The following is a 24444-nucleotide window of genomic DNA, read 5'->3' on the forward strand; positions in this document are numbered from 1 at the left end:
GTCTAAAACTTGCTTTTTCTCCTATGTTTTCCGGTGATTTTTTCGGTGACGGTTCACTGTTTCCGGCGACGACACTACCCAAGAAAGATTCAGCTCGCCAAGACTTCCAAACCCCTCAAGTCTCGACCAAAACCGAGCTTCCGTTCGCGGAAAATCGGCAAAACTTCATGGCGGTAAAGGAGAAGGAAAACGATGAAGAAAAAAAACTAAGAAAAGAGGGAGAAACGGACCGACAGTGATGAAGCGGTGGCCACGGGGCAGTGGTCGACGACTGATGGCAAGCAAAGAGGTAAACCGGAGCAAAAATTTGGTTTTGGGCGAGCTAAGGTCTGTCATGGGAGGAGGAAGAAGAAGAAGAAAAGAAACCCTAGGCGAAATTGCACTCTGGACCTTTTTTTTTTAAGTTTATAAAATTTGTCCAAACTTTTAATTCGTTCTGAAAGGCTCTCACTGAAATAACAGATTTTTCCAGAACTTTTAATTTTTATCACCAAACCTCAATTCATTTTTTTAAAATTTTCATTCGTTATAATTTCATCACCCTTAAAAGAAGAATTCATCCCGAATTCTAGAATGACTTAAGTATAGTATGTACGGGTTTTTTTTTTACCAAAAAGGTGGGGATAACGAGTTTTCATGTCGTCCTCCAATTCCCACATCGCATCCCCTCCTTTATGATATGTCCATACGACTTTTACTAGAGGAATTCCTCTTTGCCGCAGTTGTTTAACCTTCCGTTCAACAATCTTGATATGTTATTCTTCATAAGTCTCATCTGGTTTTAACTCAAGCGGTTGATAATCAATAATGTGATCAGGGTCTGGATGGTACTTCCGAAGAATGGACACGTGAAAACATCATGAACTTGTGCCAACTCGGGGGTAAGGCAACCTTATAAGCCACTGTTCCTATCTTACTCAATACCTTGAAAGGTCCAATGAATCTGGGTTTTAGTTTTCCCGTCATTCCGAAGCGTGCTTTTCCTTTAGTTGCTTGTACTTTGAGAAATACTTCGTCATTCTCTTGAAAAGTTATGTCACATCTATGTTTATCCATATAACTTTTCTGTCTATCATGTGTTGTCTTTATCTGTTTCTGGATTACCTTAATCTTGTCTGTGGTTTCATCCACTATATCAGGACCCAACAATCGTCTTTCTCCAACTTCTGTCCAATAGAGAGGTGTCTTGCAAGGTCTTCCATATAACGCCTCAAAGGGTGACATCCCGATACTTGAATGAAAACTGTTATTGTAGGCGAATTCCACAAGTGGTAAGTGACGATCCCATTCTCCTCCCCAATCTAATACACACGCACGTAACATATCCTCTAGCGTTTGTATCGTTCTCTCTGATTGTCCATCGGTCTGGGGATGATAAGTTGTACTCAAGCGTACCTTAGTGCCCATAGCCTCTTGTAAATTGTTCCAAAATCTCGAAGTAAATCGTGGATCTCTGTCCGACACAATACTAGTAGGGACTCCATGAAGTCTTACCACCTCTTCTATGTAGACCTGTGCTAAACGAGGCATTGAGAATGTCTTTTTAATTGCGATAAAATGTGCAAACTTAGTTAAACGATCCACAATAACCCATATCGCATCATTTCCCTTTGGTGTCCTTGGCAAACCAACTACAAAATCCATCGTTACCAAGTCCCATTTCCACTGAGGTATCGATAGCGACTGTAGTTTTTCTGCAGGTACCTAGTGCTCGGCTTTAACTAGCTGACAGATTAGACAATGAGTAACAAACTTTGCAATATCTTTTTTCATGTCATGTCAAAGAAAGTACTGCTTCAAATTCCGATACATCTTTGTAGTACCCAGATGTATGGAATATCGCGTATTATGCGCCTCTTTCAATAATTCTTTCCTCTACTCTTCATCTTTAGGCACATAAGCACGACCACTCAATAGTATCAACCCATCATTGGAAGTGGAATAACTTGCCCTTGTAAAATCTTCGGGCTTTTCCATCAATTCTTTCGTCTTTTCATCTGTTTCTTCAGCCATCTTCATCTTTTCCAGCCAATTATCCCATTTTATAGCACTAGTTTCCAATCCATCTCGATTCTCCTGAGCTGATATCTGCATTAAACTCAATCGAGTTGTTAGATCACTTGCCAATCTCAAAGTAGATAACTCAACTTTCTTTCTACTGAAGGCATCTACAACCACATTAGCTTTGCCGGGATGATAGGCAATATCTACATCGTAATCTGTCACTAATTTCATCCACCTACGTTGTCCCAAATTTAGTTCCTTTTGAGAGAACACATACTTGGACTTTTATGGTCAGTGTATACTTGAACCTTTTCCCCGTACAAGTAAGATCTCCAAATCTTCAGTGCAAAAATCACAGTTGCAAGTTCTAAATCGTGAGTAAGGTAGTTTTCTTCATGTTTTAGCAGTTGGTGTGATGCATACGCAATAACGCGGCCTTCTTGCTTCAACATACATCATAACCCTTGGTGAGAGGCATCACTATACACCACAAACGGTTTTCCGGGCTTTGGTAATGCCAAAATAGGAGGTGATGTCAATCGCTTCTTCAACTCTTCAAAACTTGTCTCGCATTTTTCGTCCCATTCAAACTTCACACCCTTTCCTGTCAATCTCGTCAATGGCTTAGATAGGTTGGCAAAACTCTTTACAAACTTTCTGTAATACCCAGCCAATCTGAGGAAGCTTTGAATCTCTGTAGCATTAGACGGTCTCACCCAATCAACTATAGTTGTCACTTTGGATGGATCTACTTTCACTCCTTCCGCAGACACCACATGCCCCAAAAATCCTAACTTTTGTATCCAAAAGTCACACTTACTCAGCTTTGCATTTAACTTTTCTCTCCTTAAGCGTTCCAACACCTTCTCCAAATGTATCATTTGTAACAACCTGAGGCCGCTACGGAATGATAGAGATGTCCCCACACAGCAATACGAGACCTTTTAGCGTGTTGTGTTCTCACTCGCACACATCCCGAAAAGTACTTTCCAAGAGGTCACCCATCCTAAGACTACTCCGAAGCTAGCACACTTAACTTTGAAGTTCTCTCGAGATGGGCAACGGAAAAGGTAGATGCATCTTGTTGCTATAAGTAACTCAATCAATTCCTTTAAGTTATCTTTGACTGTGAAGTCCCATACCTACACAGCCCTCGGATACCTCTCATTCTGGTGCGTTCGATTCATTCCTGTACCCCCTACCCAGAAGTTTGTTGGTTGTAATGCTCTACGATGATCCGTGATATGAAATTTTGACTATGTATTGATTCATTGGTTTATCAATGCATTACTTTTCCCGTTATATGATTAGCATGTTTGTTATATTGTGGTAGTTATCCTTGAATCATTGCAGATGATTCTAAACTCCCTGGTCAGTTGTCATTGTGGGAACAATGACGAATTAAGAACAGCATGATGTGTGATAGATGATGATGATCATATGCATTGGATGCAAATCACAATCATGGGTTCTCGTTTGGAACGAGTGACTGGATGAGCCGTATGTCATATGGACATGAGTCCTGACTTGAATCTCATACATCGGTTCGTTCTTGGATCCTTAGACCTGAGATGTCTAGAGTATCTGATATGAGGAGTGGCGTCCAGTGGAATTTAAGGGAATCTTACCCGGCCAAACTGACATTTCACATTACTTTCTACCAAAATCTTAACAACTTCTTCGATTTTTGTCAAATCCATTTCAGATTTATTATAAATATAAATAAAGAATTCGGATACTTACATATAATTACTAAAACTTGCTTTTGAAATTAGAATGTTCTCCATTTCCTTTTGTTTTTGCAATATATAACATATTCAAAAAAAAAGCTTGGGATTAGACTTTATTTTGATAGTAAAAAATGTATTCTTGGCCTCTTATAATAGAAAGAAAAAAAAATATATCAAGTGCAATTATAGACTTAACTAAATAAATATATATTTTCTATAAATAAAAAAGAAGTTACTATTTTTTTTTCAAAGATGTTACAATTCCAATTGACCAAAACGATATTCTTTTATGTTTCCTTTCTCGTAAAGGTCCCAACTTCCAACCCAACTCAAAAAAAAAAATTACCTTTAGGATTCTAGCGTATATAAATAATCATTGAAATCAATTTTCAGATATTATGAGAATTATGAAAAGTATTATATTAGATAATTATATATATATATATATATAAGGGATTCATATCATTACATTCCCACATATACCATTTTTAGACTCTTGACAATATATATGTATTTACATAAATATACTCGTAATAACCTGTAGATATACTGTAATCCATAAATACAATAGTACAATTTTTTTTGTATATTTCGAAAATAATTATGTATGTATATTTCTAATAAATTAGTTAAATCCAAAAATTTGCTTACCAGAAAATTCCTAAATTTGTAATTTGTTTAGAAAAAATGCATAATACATAGCATTAGAACCATGGGCATGTACAACTCTTGTTATGCATGTGATGTGTAAATATATCACTATAACGATATATTTATATTTAATTATTTTAACATTTGTTTTTACAATATTTTATAACTCATCAAGGGATCGAATACTTGGAAAGAAAAATTAATCATGGAACAAAATATCCGTATTTTATGATACTAACCTAGTTTACTGTGTTGTAAGAGGAAAAAACCGAGTTTCTTAAACTCTACAAACAGGGAGGTTGATATTCTCCAACTCCAATTAATCACAATCTTTACATGATAACTCAAAAACAGAAACATCAAAGAATTTAAATCTACACAGTTATATACATCTTTGCTTTTTAAAGAACATGCTCAATATGCAGAATAAGCACCAAGTACTGGATCAAACTGTAGAAATGCTAATTCATTAATCTTTCACTTGATTATGACCTACCAAAGCAAATACATATTGGATTATACGTTTGAGACGATTGAGATTAGCAACATCTTTAGACTGAAAAACCAAAGCAGTAGGAGCAATTCATGTATTAGTAAATATCGACGGAACATATCGCTAAATAAAGATAACCACCACTACAAAAAACACTCATATTTCCGACGGAAATATCCGTCGCACGAAACAGGAAATTCCGTCGGTATTTTTAGTTTGCGACGGACATCGACGGAATAAGTTCCGTCCGTTAATGGTTGTCGCAAACACATCCCGGTTGTGCATCCGTCGCATATTTGCGACGGAAACAGCCGTCGTAAGTCAGTCATTTTTAGCGACGGAATATTCCGCCGGGAAAAGCGACGGACTAACCGTCGCAATCTAGTCGATATGACCGACGAAAACTCCGTCGTTTTTCCATGGTAAACGCGACGGAAATTCCGTCGTTCAGTCGTCGCTCTGACCGACGGAATCTCCGTCGTAATTCCGTCGGATAATGCGACGGATCGTCCATCGCATAATAGTCGCAAAGAGGGACGGGAGGATTGGTCAGATAATAGTCGCAAATTAGCGACGGCTTATAACGACGGATAGTTCCGTCGCAGCTACGGAAAGCGACGGAAGATTTCCGTAGGATTATTCCGTATGCGACGGATGATTCCGTCGCATAAGAAATTTTTTTCGAAAAAAAATAAAAAAATCGTTTAAAAAAATAATTATACATTTTCGCCTGAGCTGCATCAAACTGAGCAATCTTCTCCCGAGCAGCTACAAGTTCCGCAGAAGTCTCCTCGTGTTTTCTCTTCAGCTCCTCGACTTCACGCGTCAGAGATACATGACGTACCACAGACGACGAAGATGCGTCACCACCCCCGAGCTGACTCGCCAACGCACCAATCCCGTAAATCCGACCTTTCGCATCGGGAGGAACGACCTTCAAAACAATATGTAAATAATATTTAAACTCTAACCTGTTATATTATTTAAAATACAAAAATTACCTCGAGATACAAGCTGTTGATTTCCTGCGGAGTCAATTGCGTTGAACCGCTGCTCTCGTCCATCGTCATTCGATCGGTAATCTTCGATTGAATGGCCTCTTCAATTTCTTGGGCACGATGATCTACGTACGTCCCATCCGATCGACGATGCGTGTCTTGTAAGACACGCAGAGCAGACGGTTGAACGCCTTCTTTCTCGGCCTAAACAAGTTATACAAAAATATTAGTAAAATTTAAAAACAAATAAATCAATTTTCACAAAATACTTACAATATTGAGAGCAACTTTAGCAAACGATCTTCTCCCCGCAGTGTGAGTTCCTGGGGCACGGTCGGAAGCAGACTTCGCCTTTCGATTCGTCGATGCGATCCGACTCTTCTCTTGAGATTCCTCTGAATCCCATGTTACCTCCAGCTGCGTCCAGATGTCTAAACTAATCCAGTCCGGCTTCTTCCGCAAGAATTTCAACCTATAAAGGTTATCTCGCAATCTCGCACCGAGACAATCCTTCCACGCACGATGGACGACATCATGCACAGAAGGATCCCAGTAATAAGATTGCTTTAAACAATATGTGTTAGTTATTTAATACTAAAAAAGATATATTAAACAAAAAACGAACAAGTTAAGACAATACCGCAAAAGCAGCAATCCATGAGATGGATGATGCATTTCTCCTTCTGGAGTACAATGTTCTGCGTGCCAGCGCATATGTGATGCAGTCTTCTCGGATTGATATAACCGCTTTAATCGATCCGTTAATGGCATATAAAACATTCTTTTAAAAAGAATTAACTTGCCTTTTTTTGAAGATTTTCGTCGTGGTCGGTATCTGTCTTTGTTACAGAACCGACATTGCATCAGATCTGAATCGTCTTTCAAGAAAATCATACAGTTGTCCTCGCACACATCAATCTTCTGATACGGTAAACCCAACGTCCGCATTAAACTCTTAGTTTCATAATAAGATTCAGGTGCAGTGTTACCTTCTGGGAGATAATGTTTAAACATCTGGGTGAAACCGTCCATACATCTTTCTGGAAGATTATAATCTGTCTTCATATTCATCAACTGTGAAGATAATGATAACCTTGAAAGACCTTGGATGCATCCATCGTATATCGTCGTATTCACCGTATGAAGCATACCATAAAACCTTTTTGCTTCTACGTTGGGTTCCTGAAACGATGTTGGGAAATGCATCACTCACCATTTCCGTGTATGGATTCCTTATTTCTTCTCCAAATGTCATCTCCGACGTCGTATTATTGATTTCTTCATATCCAACCATATGTACATCTTGTGATGATGATGTATCATAGGTTTCTCCATGTGCAAGCCAAACAAAATAATTCGGCATGAAACCTTTACGATATAAGTGATTCCACACTTCATTCAAACTCTGCCATTTTTTATTCTGGCACTTTACACACGGACAAGGCAGCTTTTCGCTCTCCAAATACGACTGATTTGACGTGGCAAACGACATAAAATTTTGCAACCCTTCTTCATATTGCTTTGAGATTTGATTCGTAATAGAATCAATTCTTTCATACATCCATTGTCGAGAATAAAAAGACATTTTTTTGTCATTTTCTATTTTTTTCCTTTGCCATGGAGACTCCATCGCGTGGTTGTTAAATAGATTCGAAACGTGCGACGGAAATGCGACAGAAAGCGACGGACTCCACATATTGCGACGGACGCACAACGGAATGCGACGGAATTAGGTCAAAACGAATAAAACGTGTTTAACTACCTGCGACGTACCGAATCCGTCGCAATCCCGACGGAAATGTCTGTCCCCATCCATCGCTACTTCTGTGCGACGCAATATATCCGTCCCAATCCGTCGCATAATTTTCCGATGAAAGTTCGGTCGCAAATATCGGTCGCAGTCCGTCGCAATCCGTCTGACAAAATTACCGACGGAAATATCCGTCGGTTGTTGTCGAAAGTTTTCGACGGATTGCGCGACGGCTTACGACTGATGCATATCTGTCCCATATCCGTCGTTGTCCGTCGCAAATATCTAAAGCGACGGAATTTCCGTCGCAACTTCCGTCGGTAAATACAGTTTTCCTTGTAGTGCACAAATGTAATCTGAGACAGACTTGGAAGAATATGAGATGACAATCGAAGAAATATCTTGCAACTAATAACATGATACAAAAACTGCAGTAAGCAGGCAACTTCTCCAAAATTCTTCACTATCCAAACTCCTTGGTTATGTTGCACCCGTAACCCTCAATGTTGCAAAATTGAACAACATTGTTTTTTTAAAATCGTGAAGCACGCCATTCCTCAGAGCTGAACAATCCAAGACTGTGAAAAGGGAAGAGAAAAAACCAGCTTTTTGTTGAAAGTTGAAACCCAAAAGGCAAAAGCTATTATATATAGGACATGATATTAGACCGAAAAAAATTTATCTAAATACATTGAACAAACTCTATTAATTCATCATCTCCTTTAGTTTGACTTCTCGGAATTTGTGGTTAATATATTGCATTGAATACATGAATCAATCTCCATAACTACACTGAGAAACTCAATTCAAAATTTTGTATTAATACTTATAATTAATGATTTCATATCGTTAAATTTATAATTAAATACATTTTGGTTCAAAATAATTTTAAAACTAATTATGTTTCACTACATAATAAAATACATTAAAAATATTATGTTAATCACATAAATAATAACAAATAAAATTAGTTTTATAATAACAATGACACAAAATATATATACCATAAAAAACTTCGAATATGATTTCATTACACGTGCAAAAATTTTATCTTGTTGAAAATTATTTATGTGATATGTATTTATATTGTTTGTAATATGCCAATTATTTATTATTATTTATGTGATTAATATAACATTTTATTTGAGTATCTGGTATAATATTAATATAATATTTTATGCCAATATAATTCGGAAAATTTTATTTTGATACACAATATCTAATTTGTTATTCAATTATATAACATAATTTTTATTTGATGATTCAAACAATGATATTCAAATATATTTTTATGATGACTAATATGCATTAAAAATATAAATCATTAAATAAGAAACAAATTATTTTAAAAAATCTATAAACAAATTATTCTTAGTTCATGTAGGATTCACATAATAACTTTGTTGGTCTCTTAGTTAATAGTGAGAATGAATTACGTTTTGGGAATTTCTCTATATTAAATCATTAAATAAAGAAATATATTAAAATATATTTAATGCAAAAAAAATGTGATATGTGTCACTCTCATATGAATCCACCGTACTTTTATATATACTAGTTAATAACCCGCGCGAATAGCGCAGACTAAATATTTACGAATTTAAATAATTTTTTATTTTAAAAATTAAATATAATAAATTTTTGTTTTTAAATTTATAATTTAAATTATTCTATTAAAATAATGTTTTGTCAAAGTGTGGAAATAATAAGATGATAAGGATTGATCTAAATATAATAATATGGGATGTTATATCCCACTCTATAATTAACAAAATATAATTTATTCATAAATTTTATAAAATTTGTAGATGTCCATAATATTTTTACCACTATTTTCTTCTTTTATATGTTTCTCTTATCATTTTTTATATTTTGTTGATCGTTTTTATTTTTTATTTTTTATTTTTAATCTAGATAATAATCTGCGTGTATCGTAGAGATTTAAAATCTCAAATCTCAACATGTTTAACAATTTTCTACACCACCTCCAACGACGTTAAATTTTGGTGAATTACGACAAATAAATATATGACATGTTGGACACATAACTAAAATTTACTACGTGAACATGCCACGTCATTAAACTAAAATTGTATATTTTTTAGTTCATATTAAATTAATTGGTGTGGTTGATTCGGTAATGATTTTATAATGATTTCGAGTTGTAGTATGATATAAAACACTTGACGTTTATATTTGTATTTCATTTGTTAATATGATTGTAGCAAAAACTAATATAAGTTGTTTGAGTTGGACTAAATATTAATATCATTATATTTTTTTGCAAACAGAATTAAATCAATGACAGAATATTGTTACCGCTACATAGATATTTTACCATTTTACTGTAACCGATTAATTATGGTTGTCTTCCGTACTAGTGTGATTTTTCTTCAATGCCTGCCAAAAATTCAATTGTAACGTAATAATAAAAATTATTTTGGTAAATATTATAAATATAGATTTTTTAAAGAATGATATAATTTATTTACCTTAAACGAAAATTTTTTATAATGTTCAATTTTTCATCTATGTAAATCTTTGTAGATGTTAATGTGTTGAGGATAGAACATCTGATGCATAAAATATATTAATAAACTCAATATAATAATGATAATGGTTTTTAAATATTAATCTATCAAATATTTAGAAATTAATTTCTATTAAATAATTACCGTGAATAATCTTTGGATTTACACACGTAACGAATGCGATAATTTTTCTGGCATTCGATCTATGAATTTGTGAACGAAGTTCTGCAGCGAGATCATCCCATACAAAAATCTTGACGATACTGTTGCTTGTTTTTAAATTAAAATTATATGTTCGTTTTGTATAAAACTAATTTAGTTAAAATTTTATAAAATGAGTAAATAAAATTTGAAAACTTACTCTTTCATTAATAAACGAAGAATAATTTTCTGAGTTGACGATGACATTAGTAAATTTGATCCTTATATGTATTGCGACTAAAACTCCAATAATATCTGCAATATTAGAGAATATATTAATTATAAAATCCAATATTTGTTTTAAGTTTTTTATATTGTCACATATCTGGTAGGTCTATTTTTTGTTTGCCAACGCCAACAAATCGTCATATAAACATATTCAAAAAATTTTTTTGGCAATACTATAAGTAATTACAATAAATTTTTTAATAGTAGTATATTCTGTAAAATAAATACGAAATTTACTGTTCGTTAATTTGTATATATTTTTATTTGGTAGAATCTTAAAATGTCTGATTAAAAATATTTTTCCTTCATCAACATTCTCCTACAACGTTAAATAGAAAATGTTAGATTTTTAATAAGCATAGTATAAGAAAATCAATGTTAATTAGAATGTACATTTTCATCAATTAATAAGAATCTGATGTCATTGAACCTATTTTCATTGAAAAGATTTCGTTCATCCCATATTCTTAAAAATCTGATCATAATAAACCGATAATTATGATGCATACTCATCTGATTCAATCCTATATGGGTTGATATCATTGGATGCATCTGATTTTTAGATTCCTATAATAATTATTTTTATCAATAACAACATTATTTGCAATATAGTATATTTATTCATTATTTTTATATGAATAAGGCAATCGTTGAATGAAATAATATATATATTTACACACAAAAATCGATGAGATATCATATTTAAAAATATAAAAAATATGATTAGCAGATAAATATTATATTTTATATAAATTAATGAAAATTTAACAAAATGCAACATAGGTGATATTTAGGTTGATCCACCAAATTGTTCTAAATAAAACTTTTATATATATAGATGTGGAGATATTATTCTGTAATTAAAATTAAATCAAAAAATAAAATTTTATATATATATAAAAAAAATATGTTAAACAAAAGTCGGTAAACAAAAACAATTTTTTTTACTTCTATATATAATCATATATAATATATACTGATATAAATATTAAAAAAATATAACTATATGTTTTGGTACCAATGAAATGTTATGTTTACTAACATTTAAAAAATTGATAACACTAACCAAATGATATATTTGGCTGATTTCATCAGAGTAATTAAATTCATTAAAATACTACTAATCAAATAGAAATAAAAACATATTCTTTTTATTTTCTATAATAATAACAATAATAATAATAATAATAATAATAATAATAATAATAATAATAATAATAATAATAATAATAATAATAATAATACTCTATCGCTGAATTAAGAGATGTATCATGAGGTTTAAATAGTATGTGAAGCTATTTTCCAGAATTTTTAAACTTCCATATGATATTACTCAAATAAATCTTTTGATTAGTATATTGTGTTTTTTTTGGAGAATTTCTTAAGAACTTATTACTAAAAAATGGTTATTAATTTACGATATTTTAAAAATATTTTTCTTGATTACATATGCATATGTGATAATTCAGTTTCATTTTCGACATTTTTCTAAATTTAGTAGTAAAACATGAATTCAAATTCAATTTTGAATTTTCAAAAGATCTATTGAATTCATATGTAAGGTAGGAAAAACTATATATCTATAAAACTATCAGTGGTGCAATAGTTACCAAAGTTGAATGTTGACCCCTTATCAAAAACCAAATACACAATTAAAATATTTTAAAAAAACGAAATAAACTAAATAATACAGAATCAAAAGAAAAATCACAGATTAAATTAAAATTAAATTGCAAACCTGAACGTGTAGGAGTGGACCTTTGATTTCAAGAACTTTCCAACACCAAAATATATAATCGGTTGATAGTTGTATTGCTGATATGAATATTCGAGCACATAAGCACCATTTATAGTTTAGAGTTTATTAATTGAACTTATTCTTTTTCAATTAAAGCAACACTATCTTTTGACTAAATTTAATATGCATTAAAAAAAGTTGAGAACACCATATTTACACGTTATAAATTAGTAGACTATTTGCATTAATTTCTTATAAATGTGACACGTGTCACTCCCGTATGATTCCACTGTATTTATATATATATAGATAGATAGATGTTTATTATGAAAAAAATATTATTTATTTTAATGCCATAATAATTATTGTGTATTGGGGAAGTAAATGTTTTTTTTGTAAGATCTATTGAATTTAATGCCATAATTATTATGATAAGATTTTAATGTCATAATTATTATGACTAGATTTTAATGCTGTACTTATTTTGATTAGATTTATTTTATTGTTTAAGTTATTATTTTTAACAAAATTATTTATTGAAATTTGTGGAATAATGTTTAATATTTTAAAACTATTTGATTAATTGTCTTAATAAATTTCTTAATTTAATATTTAGAAATATTTATTAGCATTTACGATAGCATTTGTTCTAATCTATTTCACACCTTATTTGTTTTATATAACTATAAAGACAATTCCAAATAAATCTTTCACAATATTTCTAATTTAGTTTTTTAGAAAATCATCATCTTTTACTATTATGATCATAAAAATATTAATCATATTCTTTTCAGTAGAGAATTACAATTATTTGTAAAGTATTGAATATTTATTTGTGTTTTCTATTTTTCTTTAATAACAATGATAAATTTTTACTTTGAAATAGAATGGTCTAACATATTAGAAGAAGCTAATAAATATTTTCAAATATTTCTTTTTAAATTGTTATGCTCTAAATTTAAATTTATTTTATTTATATCTACTACAAATATTATTATTTTAATATAATAATAATAATAATTTTTTATTTTTTTATAACTTCCAACAGTTACGAAAAAATTATGAAAATCTACTATATTAGGATAGAGGAGTCTAATAAATAAATATAATCATTTTTTATCTTTTTCTTTATGGATAGAAATTAAAATTTTAGGAAGATCATTTTTTATGAATTAATTAAGAATTCTCATCTATCGGTAAAACATTTCTTACAACCAGATTTCTTTGTCTATATGATATAGAATATCAAATTTTATCAAAAAGATGAATTCTGATATTTATGAATTATATCTATTTTGCATTAAATTTATGAATTTTAATATTAGATAATTTAAATTAAAGAATTGATATTAGAACATGTTGTGTGTTTCAATCTTTTTAAAATATTGAAAAAAAATTGTATTTTAGTCTTTTTTTCTAATTTAATCCGTATTTGTTTTATTTGGTATCTATAAAAATTATGAAAATTTTCTATATTAGGATAGAGGAATCTAATAATAAAATATAATCATTTTTTATCTTTTCTTTTATGGATAGAAATTAAAAACTTAGGACCATCATTTTCTATAAATTAATTAAGAATTCTTATCTTTGAGTCAAACATTTCTTACAACCAGAGTTCTTTGTCTATTTGGTATAGAAGATCAATTTTATCACAAAGATGAATTCAGGTATTTATGAATTATATGTATTTTGCATTAAATTTATGAATTTTAATATTAGGTAATTAAAATTCAAGAATTGATATTAGAACATGTCATGCCTTAAGAACTTGTTTCGATCTTTTTAAAATATTGAAAAATCTTTTTTTAGTCCTTTTATTTTTTTTCTAATTTGATTCGTATTTATTTTATTTGGTATGGATGAAAAATAAATTAATCAAAATATGTTTTATGTTTGATGCACAAAATCTTTTTCTATTTACCATCCAATTAGCGAAAACCATATACCATTGTTTGGTATAGATTTTATAAATTTCTGATTAGTTTGTTTTTTGAAAATTATTCAAATATGTCTCATTTTTCTTTGGTTCTCGATAAAACCTCCTCACTAATGAGCTATTTAGGAGCTACCTCGATAGTGTGACCTCCGTCACACAATGAGGAAATAAAAAAAAACCTAAAAAAATATCACAATTAGCGGATGGACCCAGAGATTTTTTTGGGTGGGGGGGTCAATAGTTAATGACTTCTTTTACATATAAAATATAAAAAAATAAAACTATATCATAAATCAATTGTTCATATATTGAGAGTTAAGATAAGAATTTGATACGTTATTGGTTAAAACTTTACCACTATTTTGAGATATTATGTAAAAAAAAATTGAAAAAATTATCCATTATTTTTTTACCAAATGAAACACAAAATTAAATAAATATATAAACAATATTAAGTAAATATATAGAACAACAAATTTATGAGTAACAAAAAAATTACTTAAATAAAACGCAAAATATTTATACATTTTTAATTTTTTATCTTAGTTTTCTTTATTTAATTATTATTAAATATCATTAAGGTGGTAGATTGTATTTATTGATTTTTTTAGGGAATTGAGATAAGAAATATTCAAAAAAATGGAAAATAAAGGGTAAAAAAAAGACATAACCTAAAAGGAAGAGAAACAAATAAAAGGAAAAAAGAATGGGGATTAAAAAAAATAGTGGGGGCATTTAACATTTATGTTTAAAATTTTATAAAATGTGTAAATAAATTCAAGTTTTTTAATTAGTTAGATGGCGTACCTCCATTCAAATACAAATGGTCCGTCCATGATTAGAGTCAATGGTTGACTCAGAAAAAACTATTAGTGAGGAAAACATATAGACGTTTTGGCATTCGGTTCGAGTTCAATTTTGTAATAGATTGGTTCGATTCTTTCGATTTTAGAAAAATATGTATGAATCGGTTATTACATCATATACAGTTCGGTTTGATTTCGGTTTTTATTAAAAAAAATAAGATCTTTTATTAAAAAAATCTTATATTTTGGATTTTTTTAAATTCTATTCGTTTTCGAAAATTCAATTATCTAAAAATAATACTGTTTGGATTATAAAAAAATACCGTATTGTCCGGCTTTGTACGGTTTACTATGAAAAATCATACCAAAATGTTAACCCCTAAAATATTATACTAAACATATATCAAAATTAATAAAATATATTGTTAAAATAATATTTACATTGTACCACTAAATTCTATGATTTTCTATTTTTTAAAATCTATCTATACTAATTTTATTTATGATTGTTTGAAATATATAATTTTTTATAAAATAAACTAGATAAAATCGTAACTTTTATATATTTTTAAATTTAATTTTTCTTTATTTTTTGTATTATATTTAATATTATATTTGTAAAAATTTTAGAAAATTGAGAGAGAGAAAAGAAAAAAATAGATGAAAATAAAGATTAAAAAAAGCGTCACAAGATCTAATATTTAGAGAGAGAAAATTAAAACAAGAAAAAAAAGAATGAGAAGAGGGGACAAAACAAAAATTTAAACAGGGGCTTTAATATTTTTTATCAAAATTTTAAACAATTACAAATAAATAATTTTTTTAGTTAAATATATGGGAGTATGGGACCCACACCAATACATGTGGATCTGCCCCTGGTCACCGTCGACGGTCGATTTCTGTCGGTTTCTGGCACGGTCGAACTGTCGCCGGAAAACCCGAGCACAGACAACGGCGAAAAATGACCCAGAAGGAGCCGTGGCAGAGAGCTCGACGGTTGCAAATAGGCGTTTTAAAATACATAAAGATTTGACAAAATTAAAACTTTTGAGATCAAAAGATTTGATACCCCTAATGGATTATTTGATTTTAAAGGTTCAAATCAAAAGATTTGACAAAACTAAAACTTTTCAGATCAGTACTAATGCAATAGATCAACATTTAAAAAAAAGTATATGACAGATATTATGAAATATTTCATACACGTCATTTGTGATCTAATTAAAAAATTAGGTACTTAATTGTTATTTCGGAAAAAAATATATATATATATAGGGTTAATGTGAATATGCCTGTTTTATAATTTCTGTTTCGGCATGTTAGGATTGAAGATTTCATATTCCTTGTTAAATTTATGAGTATGAATACTTGATCGTTACAATTCAACAGCCCCTCCCTCCTATATTGTTCTTTAATACCCATAAGGCCGATAAATGAGGCAAAAATAAGCGAACTCTATTTTAGTTTATCACATTCTACAACATTTTTTTTTAAGTTATTAGTCGTCGAAAAATTCAAACTTTGACGTAGACTCGAAGAAACTTTGCATGAAATGAGATGCGGCCTCGTAGAAAGTAAAATATAATCGCTGGTTAATAATCAAATCGCCTTCTCTTTTTCGTGGCTAAGTTACCCCGTCTCTCGTTGACTTAAAAACTCTTATATAAACCCTAATACTCTTCTCCTAATCACCATTACCAAAAACTTCAAGTAACACACATCATTTTCTCTCTTCGATTGTAACAATGGCAGGTTACAACCTTGAAGCGATCGAAGCAGCCCCATTGAAAGACGATCTCGATATTGTGATCCCGACGATCAGGAATTTGGATTTCTTGGAACAATGGAGACCCTTTTTTCAGCAGTACCACTTGATCATTGTTCAAGATGGTGACCCATCTGTCAAGATCAAAGTTCCCGAAGGTTATGATTATGAGCTCTACAACCGCAATGATATCAACAGGATCTTGGGTCCGAGAGCAAGTTGTATCTCCTTCAAGGATGGTGGATGTCGCTGTTTTGGCTACATGGTCTCCAAGAAGAAGTATATCTTCACCATTGATGATGATTGCTTTGTAAGTCCTCTTTTCTTTCCCCCATTGTTGCCTCTGTATTTGTATATATTCGCTCAAATGGTTTCCAGATCACATCGTTTGCTTTAGAAGGTTATTGGTTTGAGTTTATATAATTGTCATATTGCCCTACATATCTACTAATACCAAGGTTGTGTTATGTCATATATATATATATATATATATATTCAATGCACCAATATCAATAATGTGTGATTAATTTCTTCTGTTGAAAAATTCAAAGGTGGCAAAAGATCCAAGTGGGAAAGAGATCAATGTGATAGCTCAACACATAAGGAACCTGGAGACACCCTCAACACCTTACTTTTTCAACACTCTGTATGACCCTTTCAGAGAAGGCACTGACTTTGTTCGAGGATACCCTTTCAGCTTAAGGGAAGGTGTCCCGACCGCCATCTCCCATGGCCTTTGGCTCAACATCCCTGACTATGACGCCCCTACCCAACTTGTCAAGCCTCGTGAGCGAAACACCAGGTCATATTTATACATACATATGTGTGTATATTTATATATATTGATCATTTTATTTGAATGAACTTAGATGGTGGAATATGTAACGCAACCCTAGCCCTTACAGGTATGTGGATGCGGTGATGACCATCCCGAAGGGGGTGTTGTACCCAATGTGTGGGATGAATTTGGCATTCAATAGGGAGCTTATTGGGCCTGCTATGTACTTTGCCCTCATGGGTGAGGGTCAGCCCATTGCTAGATATGACGATATGTGGGCCGGATGGGCCACCAAGGTTTAACCCATTTTCTTTTGAATTCTATTTGTATAAGAAATTGTTCAAAGTTTTAAGAGTAAAATTCAAACACTTTGCTCACTTATTTATCTACTGATTTTAGGTAGTGTGTGACCACTTGGGCTTTGGTGTCAAGACCGGTTTGCCCTACCTGTGGCACAGCAAAGCGAGCAATCCGTTTGTCAATTTGAAGAAGGAGCATTCCGGGATCCATTGGCAAGAAGAGATGATCCCTTTCTTCCAAAACGTTCAGCTCACGAAAGAGGCCGACACCGCGGCCAAATGCTACCTAGAGCTGTCAAAACTGGTGAGGGAAAAGCTCGTGAAAGTGGACCCTTACTTTGTGAAAATGGCCGACGCCATGGTTGCCTGGATCGAAGCTTGGGAGGAGCTTAACCCGCCTTCTCAGAAGAATGATGCTTCGGCTAAGTAAAGGTCGCGCTTGAGATGTGGGTTTAAGAGTACTGAACAAGATGAGTTATTTGGAAGTTTGTGAGTTTCTGCTTTTGTTGGGTTTTTAATGTCTTCGCGTGTTTCTCTTAGAATTACTGTTTCATTTCGTCTTTCATGCAATAATAATCGCATACAGTATGTATGTCTGAAGGATGTTTTATGTTCAATAAAAATAAATTAGAGGATGAATTTTATGAAGAAAATGTTTTAATATATTTTTGTTTAGTTTGTCTTATCAGAATAAAAATCTTAATAGAATTAGAGGATGTATACTATTTCAGATCTGAATCTTTACATTTGAATAAAACAGAGTATTTCTTTTGAAGATGTATAATAAATCGAATCTGATTGAATTTTGGTGTCTGTGTTTGTATTTCCATACTGATTACTCTATGTAACTCAAAATAAAGCTCTAACATCTTTTTTTAGTTGAATATTAGGAAAAATAAGTAAGAACTAATTATTAAGTTGAATATATTTTTTAGAAAATTGGAATTAAATATTGACCCTTAACATAATAAAATAAATAATGAGTAGCTCGCAAGTCCGGTAATAGTTTTTTTGGAAATATTCAAATCTAAGGATTATATAACGTGAATACTTCAAACAATATTACATTACATATAAATAACTATAAAATTCCTTGTTTTATGGATGTCCAACGTGAGAGGCGTAGACATGGTCGACAATTTTCTTGGAGTGGCTGTTCGGTTTACCGTTTACGCAATCAAGCCTAGGTCCAATAATGATTTAGAAGACGGAGATTAGATTCATGCTTATTTCTCATCTTTAGTAGAGATTTTAAATTTGGTTATTTGGTGTCGTATTAGAAATTATATTATTATAATAAAAATGACATTATTTGGTGTAATTTTTAGTGACAGTCCATGATTTCACCTCCTTTATGTCATGTAGTTTGAGTATCTCAAGGCTTGCCAAACACCATGCCCTTCCAAAAGAAAAAGTCTAATTTTCCGTCATGTTTCTCTACGTCCAATTTTACCACCGTAGACATTGTCGCCATTGATGAATGTCTCAAGTTTTAGACTCTTGAATCTGCGTCAAGACGACTTGCTTCAGTGAAAGACCTCTTTGTCTCCACCAAATCTCGGTTGAACTCTTGAATACTTGAACTGTGTCAAGATTCGACCTGGCAAGAGATTTTCGTATCTCTAACCAAACTCTGATACCACTTGTGGTTTTTAAACCCGAAAACAAACAAAAAAATCATTGGACGATCGAGAAAATAAAATGAGAACAACATATGCAAGATTAAATATATTCGGGTTCGATGTGAATCATATTAACGGTAGAGAGAGCTTCGACGATTCACTATGTTGATTGATATTGAGAGTTACAACCCAATATTCGGACTCACGCGAGATATCAAGAACCCCGTAAATAAACCCAGAGAGAAACCCAAAACACCTAGAAAATGAAAACAGATGATCCAATTGTTGAATCACAAAAATTAATAAAACGTTGGAACGTGCACGAGTCGCTTCAAGCAACAGAAAATCTCGATCTACATCGGATCGGGTTCCTCCAACTCATACTGTTGGTCGGAGGTCTTTTGTCCGAGTGGCATATGATATAGTAAGTTTTAATTTCCATGATTTTATTTAATAAATTCTAAAACTTAAAATAGTTTCTGATGATTGCTTTTTCTCAGGTGCAGAAAGAAGGTGTTGAACCTTCTGTTCTGCACGTTTTTCAGGAGACGCATCGTCGTGCCGATGGTACATATATCGATGATCGGGCTCAAGAGATTGAAGATGCGGTTAATTCTAAGATCAACGATCGTGTTTTTTATTTTGCGACAGTATTTTCGACCCAAAACTACAATCGCAATCTGTCACAACTGACTTCCGTCGCATAGTGCGACAACGAGACTTTTGTAGTAACTTGTCACAGAAACAAATTCCGTCGCAATTTACAACAGTTTTTCAACGATAGATTTTTGTCGCAAGATGCAACGGATTTCCAGCAACAGTATTCTGTCGGAATATACGACGTTGTATTGACAGAATTTTGGTCGTAAGATGCGACCCTTGTTGTAACCGATGAACTGTCGCAATTTCCGACAACATTCAGACACCATTTCGTCGTCGCAAATGCGACAGTTAGTTTGTCGCAAATAGTGATGAACTTGCGACGGTTTATTGGCGTCACAATTTGTGACAGTTATGCGACTCGAAGCTGTTTGCGACAGCGCTAACGCGACGTAAAACCTGCCGTCGCAATTGGTCGCAAACCTTGATTTGCGACGGTATATAACGAATGATGCGACGGGATTTGCTGTCGCACTGGTCGACATTTTTTGTAGTGTAAGTCTTCTGACCTGTTCACCTTCATATCTCTCGATCAACCCGGTTATTCTCAAAATAGAAGAAATCTGAAACCTTCTACATGTTACAAAGACTTTTTTTACCGGCAAATCATCAACAACATATTTTAATAATACAATAATATTTAAAACATCACATAATAAAGTGTTCCAACATCCTTCAACAAGAAGTTAACCCTAAAAATATATTTCATAGTGATACCAACCCCATTTTCCTAAATATTAAATAAAGGAGAAAGATTTAAAAAAAAAAGCAAAAGCAAAAAAAAAAACATATTTAAAAACAGAAAGAAAGAAAGAAAAGCACCACCAATAGTCAAGTGTATTGTGTCCAACCCGCTTTTTGACTCAGTGAGCTCCATGTCCATCCTACAGTGTAAACGCAGAGAAGGAGTAAGGAGAAAATGACTAAAGAAGGGGAAAAGGAACATCATCGTATTCTGCTGATCTCATCCAAGTGGTCTGTTGTCTAGGTTACGTCGATTTGATTGACATGAGAGGAGATGCATTTACATTTAATGTTGGTAAAGCCACGTGTCAGTCTATAATTATTCAAAAGTGAAGAGAGAAAATGTCCATTTTTTCTTCGAGTAGATTTGGGGGACTAAAATACATCGGCCTACTGACTCAAGTTTCGCCATGTTTGATTGGAAATCGATTGTTTTTATTTGATGAAAACTTGCAGAATTTTCTTGGACCCACATCAACATCAATATCGTTTTAATCCCAAATTTATTTAGAATCTCATATAAATTCTTTATTTTCACTTTTTTCGGTTTTTTTTGCTAAACAGATACTAAAATCTATCAATTCCATTAGGTGTTTTATTTGAATCTACATCCATTCACTTACATTTGTTTTGTTAACCTAATCCGAACCTAACCAGATACTATATAAAATTGGCATCCACTAGTAATAGCACGCCATATTCCATATTATTCTAAAAAAAAACAAATATTATATATAGATAATATTCGATTAGGTTGTGTATTTTCGATTCACATATATCTGTTGTGTTAACCTAATCCAAATCTAACTCGATAATATATATAATTAACATGCACTAGTAATGGCATGCCATATTCCTTATTAATAAGAAAACGATGAACTTTACCTTGGTCTTGTTGCCGTGCTTGGTTCGGAGAATGCCGTGTCTCCTGAATTGCTCCCTCACGAACCGTTCGTATATGAAAGCCGCTCCTCTTGTTTGTGGCAAGACTAACCATGTCACGAACACTAGTTTCGCCGTGTACCATATCGGTATCCTGCAATGTTACACAAAAATTATACATATATATATATATGAAAAAAATTGTTTAAAAGAAAGAGATTTAATGCATATATATATATATATATTGTTTTTGTTTTCTTACCATTCTAAAAGGGATTGGAGGATAAGCTCAGTGAGAGTGAGAAATGAATACAGAATCCAATAAGCAAGCCATTGTTCGTCGTCTACTTTTGATGGACTCTCTATTGCTACCACCGACGCATATCTTTTTCCAAAAAAAAAATATATCAATAAAATCAGGAAAATTATATATTTTTCCATTCAATGAAAATAAAACAAGAACAAGGAAAGTTCATATTGAAGAAAAAAAATAATTAAAGTAAAACAAAACTTACAACGGATACAGCAACATCAACACAGGCCTGAAGATGGTCGGAAGAGTATATTAAAAAATATTTGAAAAGGAGAAACATCTGGAAACTTAATCATATATTTATGGAAATGAACCAAAACAGAGAAACATGAATTAGAAAAAATTAATTAGCAGTGGGAAAAATATAAACTCTACCCGGCGAGGGAATGAACACCTGAGAGAAAAGTCCAGAATTTACTCATTCTTCTCAACTTTTTTTTTTCTTTTTTGTTGAAATTTTCTGAAATTGTTTTTGGAAATTTCAGAGAGGAAGGACAAAAATAAAGAGGAAACTGGATGTTTGAGGCTCTGATTTTGTCCGAAGGAACACGAAGAGCAGTAGTTTCATAACCACCAAAGGACAGAAGTATAAATAGGGAGAGAAAAAGATTGGTATGGTTCGGATATCCGGTTTTTGTCTGGTTTGCTATTAAACCGTTTTCTTAACCGGAGAAATTGGTTTTGAGTTGTCATATACGAATCGATCGAATCCGGTTTATAATTCAGAAAGGATTTTAATTGGTTTCAATTTTAACTTTTCCGGTTTAATCCATGCGGTTCGGTTTAGATGTCCGGTTCGCTTTCTAAGCCTATGTAACACGTGGCAAGAGGAGAGGGAGCATCAGATTCTGCCTTGAACGTGTCGATTTCGACATGGCACCGGCCAAACCAGGTGAGGCCGGTGGGTTAATGTCGATGCTTTAATTGTCATTTCCCATGTTTTTTTTATTAATTTAATTGATTGATTAATTTAATTAATCATACATTTTAGATTATAAAACTTAACCTGGGAGGAAATCTGATGGGTTCGGTTCTTTTCCCTATGTCCAAGCCACGTGTTCACGTCTCCGGGGCAAACAGCGTTTGTTTGTGCTCTTTCGACATGTTTTTTTTTTCATATTAAAATATGTTTTTTCGTGGCTTTCTTTGGCACTAAAAAAAGCATATCGTATATTATAACTATATATGAATTACGTGATTGGAAATCCCAGCGGGTATCATTAGGGTCATCTTTACACTTTAAAAATATGAACGCTTGATTTGCAAATGTAGGTGACATGGGCCCACTAAATACAAAGATCGTACAATGAATTCATCTCCTGTCATTTTTCTCTTCACTCTCTTTATCTTTTCTAGTTCTTTATTCAAACGTGGGCAGTGAACCTTTTAGGCTTCACTTCAATTTTTAAATTTTCAAAAATTATATGTATTTGATTTTAATCGAATTTAAATTTATTTTAGATGTATTTTAAATTTAAAAAATCTTCATACGAAACCACAAAATCTCATTACCAACGCACACAAAAAAGAGAATCTAGACATATTTGAACGTAAATTACTCATCTTCTCATCGACCATAACGGCACGCCCATTCATCAAAATACAGAAAACATACGCAGTTTTGGCTCGATGATTGGACATCACATGAGCCGCTGATCGATTATATTGGTGAGCTTGGACCGAGACTGATGAGAATACCAAGACATTCATCGGTGGCAGAAGCGGTCAGAAATGGTGGGTGATCTTTTCCGACAGCAAGAACAGAAAGAATCCAAGAGCTTCTGTTCTCGCTGACAGAAATAGACCCCCCACGCCCAGATCTAGGTGAGGATAGGGTATTATGGAAACAGGACAACGGTGAATTCAAACATCATTTCTCGACTTCGAAGACTTGGAAACTGATCCGTACGAGAAAATCCACTGTGAGGTGGTATTGTACGGTTTGGTTCCGAGAGACTATACCCCGACACTCCTTTCTTCTATGGCAGGTTATTTGGAGCACTTGCCGACGAGGGACCGCTTGAGGAGATGGGGCCTTCAAACAGAGGTTGTATGGGTGTTATGCGGGCTGGAGGAGGAGACACATCAACATATCTTCTTCCACTGCCCATACAGCACTGACGTATGATCATACTATGCTGCATGTTGTTGAAACTCTCCCCCGAGCTCGTTGCAGGAAAGCATCAACTGGATTGAGGGCCCTCGCATCGATGACGGAAAGAGCAGGGCGACCATTTCAAGACTAATCCTTCAGGCCACAACCTACCTGTTTTGGAGTGAACGTAACAATTGGATCTTCCCGATGTTGGGGT

General features: G+C 32.6%; 2 protein-coding genes across 3 annotated transcripts; one reads left to right on the forward strand and one right to left on the reverse strand.

The window, feature by feature from the left end:
* The first annotated feature begins 13912 nt into the window (after positions 1–13912).
* Positions 13913–18574, forward strand: LOC104810630 (probable UDP-arabinopyranose mutase 4). The gene is made up of 5 exons (XM_010536973.1): positions 13913–13994; positions 16822–17144; positions 17386–17636; positions 17740–17908; positions 18012–18574. Exons 1-5 carry the CDS (start codon positions 13985–13987, stop codon positions 18339–18341), a joined length of 1083 nt encoding a protein of 360 aa, XP_010535275.1. The 5' UTR covers positions 13913–13984; the 3' UTR covers positions 18342–18574.
* Positions 18575–20799: 2225 nt separating this feature from the next.
* LOC104810631 (HVA22-like protein e) lies at positions 20800–22678 on the reverse strand. Of its 2 annotated transcripts, none has more exons than XM_010536976.1 (5): positions 22527–22678; positions 22335–22361; positions 22082–22204; positions 21823–21973; positions 20800–21077 (listed from the first exon to the last, which is right to left on the reverse strand). In XM_010536976.1, exons 2-5 carry the CDS (start codon positions 22349–22351, stop codon positions 21057–21059), a joined length of 312 nt encoding a protein of 103 aa, XP_010535278.1. In that variant the 5' UTR covers positions 22352–22361; positions 22527–22678; the 3' UTR covers positions 20800–21056. The 2 variants fall into 2 exon arrangements, with proteins under 2 accessions (XP_010535278.1, XP_010535276.1); XM_010536974.1 differs by having other exon boundaries at positions 22508–22678.
* Between the last annotated feature and the right edge of the window lie 1766 nt (positions 22679–24444).

This window comes from Tarenaya hassleriana, unplaced genomic scaffold (genome assembly GCF_000463585.1).
Source record: "Tarenaya hassleriana unplaced genomic scaffold, ASM46358v1 Cleome180, whole genome shotgun sequence".
NCBI lineage: Eukaryota > Viridiplantae > Streptophyta > Magnoliopsida > Brassicales > Cleomaceae > Tarenaya > Tarenaya hassleriana.

Coding starts and splice junctions, on each gene's coding strand:
- LOC104810630 (XM_010536973.1), top strand. Junction 17,145..17,385: donor CCATTGATGATGATTGCTTT/GTAAGTCCTCTT, acceptor AAAAATTCAAAG/GTGGCAAAAGATCCAAGTGG. Junction 17,637..17,739: donor CCTCGTGAGCGAAACACCAG/GTCATATTTATA, acceptor TAGCCCTTACAG/GTATGTGGATGCGGTGATGA.
- LOC104810631 (XM_010536974.1), bottom strand. CDS start 22,554: ATGAGTAAATTCTGGACTTTTCTCTCAGGTGTTCATTCCCTCGCCGG. Junction 21,974..22,081: donor CTCCAATCCCTTTTAGAATG/GTAAGAAAACAA, acceptor GTAACATTGCAG/GATACCGATATGGTACACGG. Junction 21,078..21,822: donor AGCACGGCAACAAGACCAAG/GTAAAGTTCATC, acceptor TTTACACTGTAG/GATGGACATGGAGCTCACTG.